Consider the following 1,960-nt stretch of genomic DNA (forward strand, 5'->3'; position numbering starts at 1 on the left):
CACACACACACACACACACACACACACACACACACACACACACACACACACACGCACACACGCACACACTCCTCCTCAGATGACAAATTTATTGCGAGTGGAAGAGTTGCTCTTGGTTGCCGTGTCTGCATGCGCCTGGTATCCGATGGCCAGCGAGTCGGACAGCCCGAGCTGGGTCTTGAACACGCGCCTGACCGGTGGAAACAAACCAACACTTCAGACCTCAGCTCAGCTTTCACTGCACTGAAGACCACAGGGGAGAGATGTGCACTAGATGAAACCAGAGGGGAGATGTGGACTAGATGTGCACTAGATGAAACCAGAGGGTAGATGTGTAGATGTGCACTAGATGAAACCAGAGGGTAGATGTGTAGATGTGCACTAGATGAAACCAGAGGGTAGATGTGCACTAGATGAAACCAGAGGGTAGATGTGCACTAGATGAAACCAGAGGGTAGATGTGTAGATGTGCACTAGATGAAACCAGAGGGTAGATGTGCACTAGATGAAACCAGAGGGTAGATGTGCACTAGATGAAACCAGAGGGTAGATGTGGACTAGATGAAACCAGAGGGTAGATGTGGACTAGATGAAACCAGATGAAACCAGAGGGTAGATGTGCACCAGATGAAACCAGAGGGGAGATGTGGACTAGATGAAACCAGAGGGTAGATGTGTAGATGTGGACTAGATGAAACCAGAGGGTAGATGTGCACTAGATGAAACCAGAGGGTAGATGTGCACTAGATGTGCACTAGCGGTAGATGTGAAGCGTCGTGCCCTACATCAGCACGCGTGTCATCTCTGTGCGTCTCACTCACCCGATCTCTCGGACGGCTGCCGCCCTCTCTGCGTTAGCGGTCCACGCGGCGATCTTATCGCCTTTGGCACGGACGTTGATGACCACACCACACACATCGCTACTGTGTTCACCGAAACCCTCTCCAATGAGACAGAGCAGCTACTCGCACACACCCACGCACGCACACACACACACACACACACACACACACACACACACACACACACACACACACACACACACACACACACACACACACACACACACACACACACACACACACACACACACACACACACACACACACACACAGGTGAAACTTTCAAAGTGATTACGGGCATACAACCAGACATTAAAAATCACAAATGCACACCGACACACACATTCACACACTACTCTGTCTATAATCTATGTCTGCTACATGTGATGCACAACATTTCATTAGAGATTAGTGACTGCCTATGGCTGAATATTTAATCAGACAATTATGCTTAAAATGTGTTAAGTGTGTTAATAACAGAGAGGGTCCACAGTCAGGGGTTCTTGGGGGGACAGGGGAGAGTAGACAGGTGTGTGTGTAGACAGGTGTGTGCGTGTAGACAGGTGTGTGTGTAGACAGGGGTGTGTGTAGACTGGTGTGTGTGTGTAGACAGGGGTGTGTGTGTAGACAGGGGTGTGTGTAGACTGGTGTGTGCGTAGACAGGTGTGTGTGTAGACAGGTGTGTGTGTAGACAGGTGTGTGTGTGTAGACAGGTGTGTGTGTGTAGACAGGTGTGTGTGTGTAGACAGGTGTGTGTGTGTGTAGACTGGTGTGTGTAGACAGGTGTGTGTGTCATAGACAGGTGTGTGTGTGTGTGTAGACTGGTGTGTGTGTAGACTGGTGTGTGCGTAGACAGGTGTGTGTGCGTAGACAGGTGTGTGTGCGTAGACAGGTGTGTGTGTGTAGACTGGTGTGTGTGTGTGTAGACAGGTGTGTGTGTAGACTGGTGTGTGTGTGTGTGTCTCACCGTCTCCAGCCAAAACTTGTCCAGGTCCGTGTGGCGCTGCTGCTTGGCCACGGTCACCAGCCAACGGCCTCCTGCCTTGTTGCTACGGTCCTCCCACATAGGCTTGATGCCATGCTGCAGAAAACCACAAACACATAGGCAAGTGCGCACA

At 50.6% G+C, this 1,960-nt stretch overlaps 1 protein-coding gene across 1 annotated transcript in view; it reads right to left on the reverse strand.

The window, feature by feature from the left end:
- LOC105903826 (eukaryotic translation initiation factor 4E-1B-like) overlaps positions 1-1,960 on the reverse strand; it is a 5,106-nt gene continuing 3,146 nt past the window's right edge. Inside the window, exons 5-7 of the mRNA XM_031563138.2 lie at positions 1,810-1,923; positions 822-961; positions 1-190 (exon numbers count right to left, since the gene is read on the reverse strand). Of these exons, the coding sequence (XP_031418998.1) occupies positions 76-190; positions 822-961; positions 1,810-1,923 (369 nt within the window). The 3' untranslated portion in view covers positions 1-75. The remainder of the gene's footprint in view (positions 191-821; positions 962-1,809; positions 1,924-1,960) is intronic.

Source organism: Clupea harengus, chromosome 25, assembly GCF_900700415.2.
Source record: "Clupea harengus chromosome 25, Ch_v2.0.2, whole genome shotgun sequence".
Taxonomy (NCBI): Eukaryota; Metazoa; Chordata; class Actinopteri; order Clupeiformes; family Clupeidae; genus Clupea; species Clupea harengus.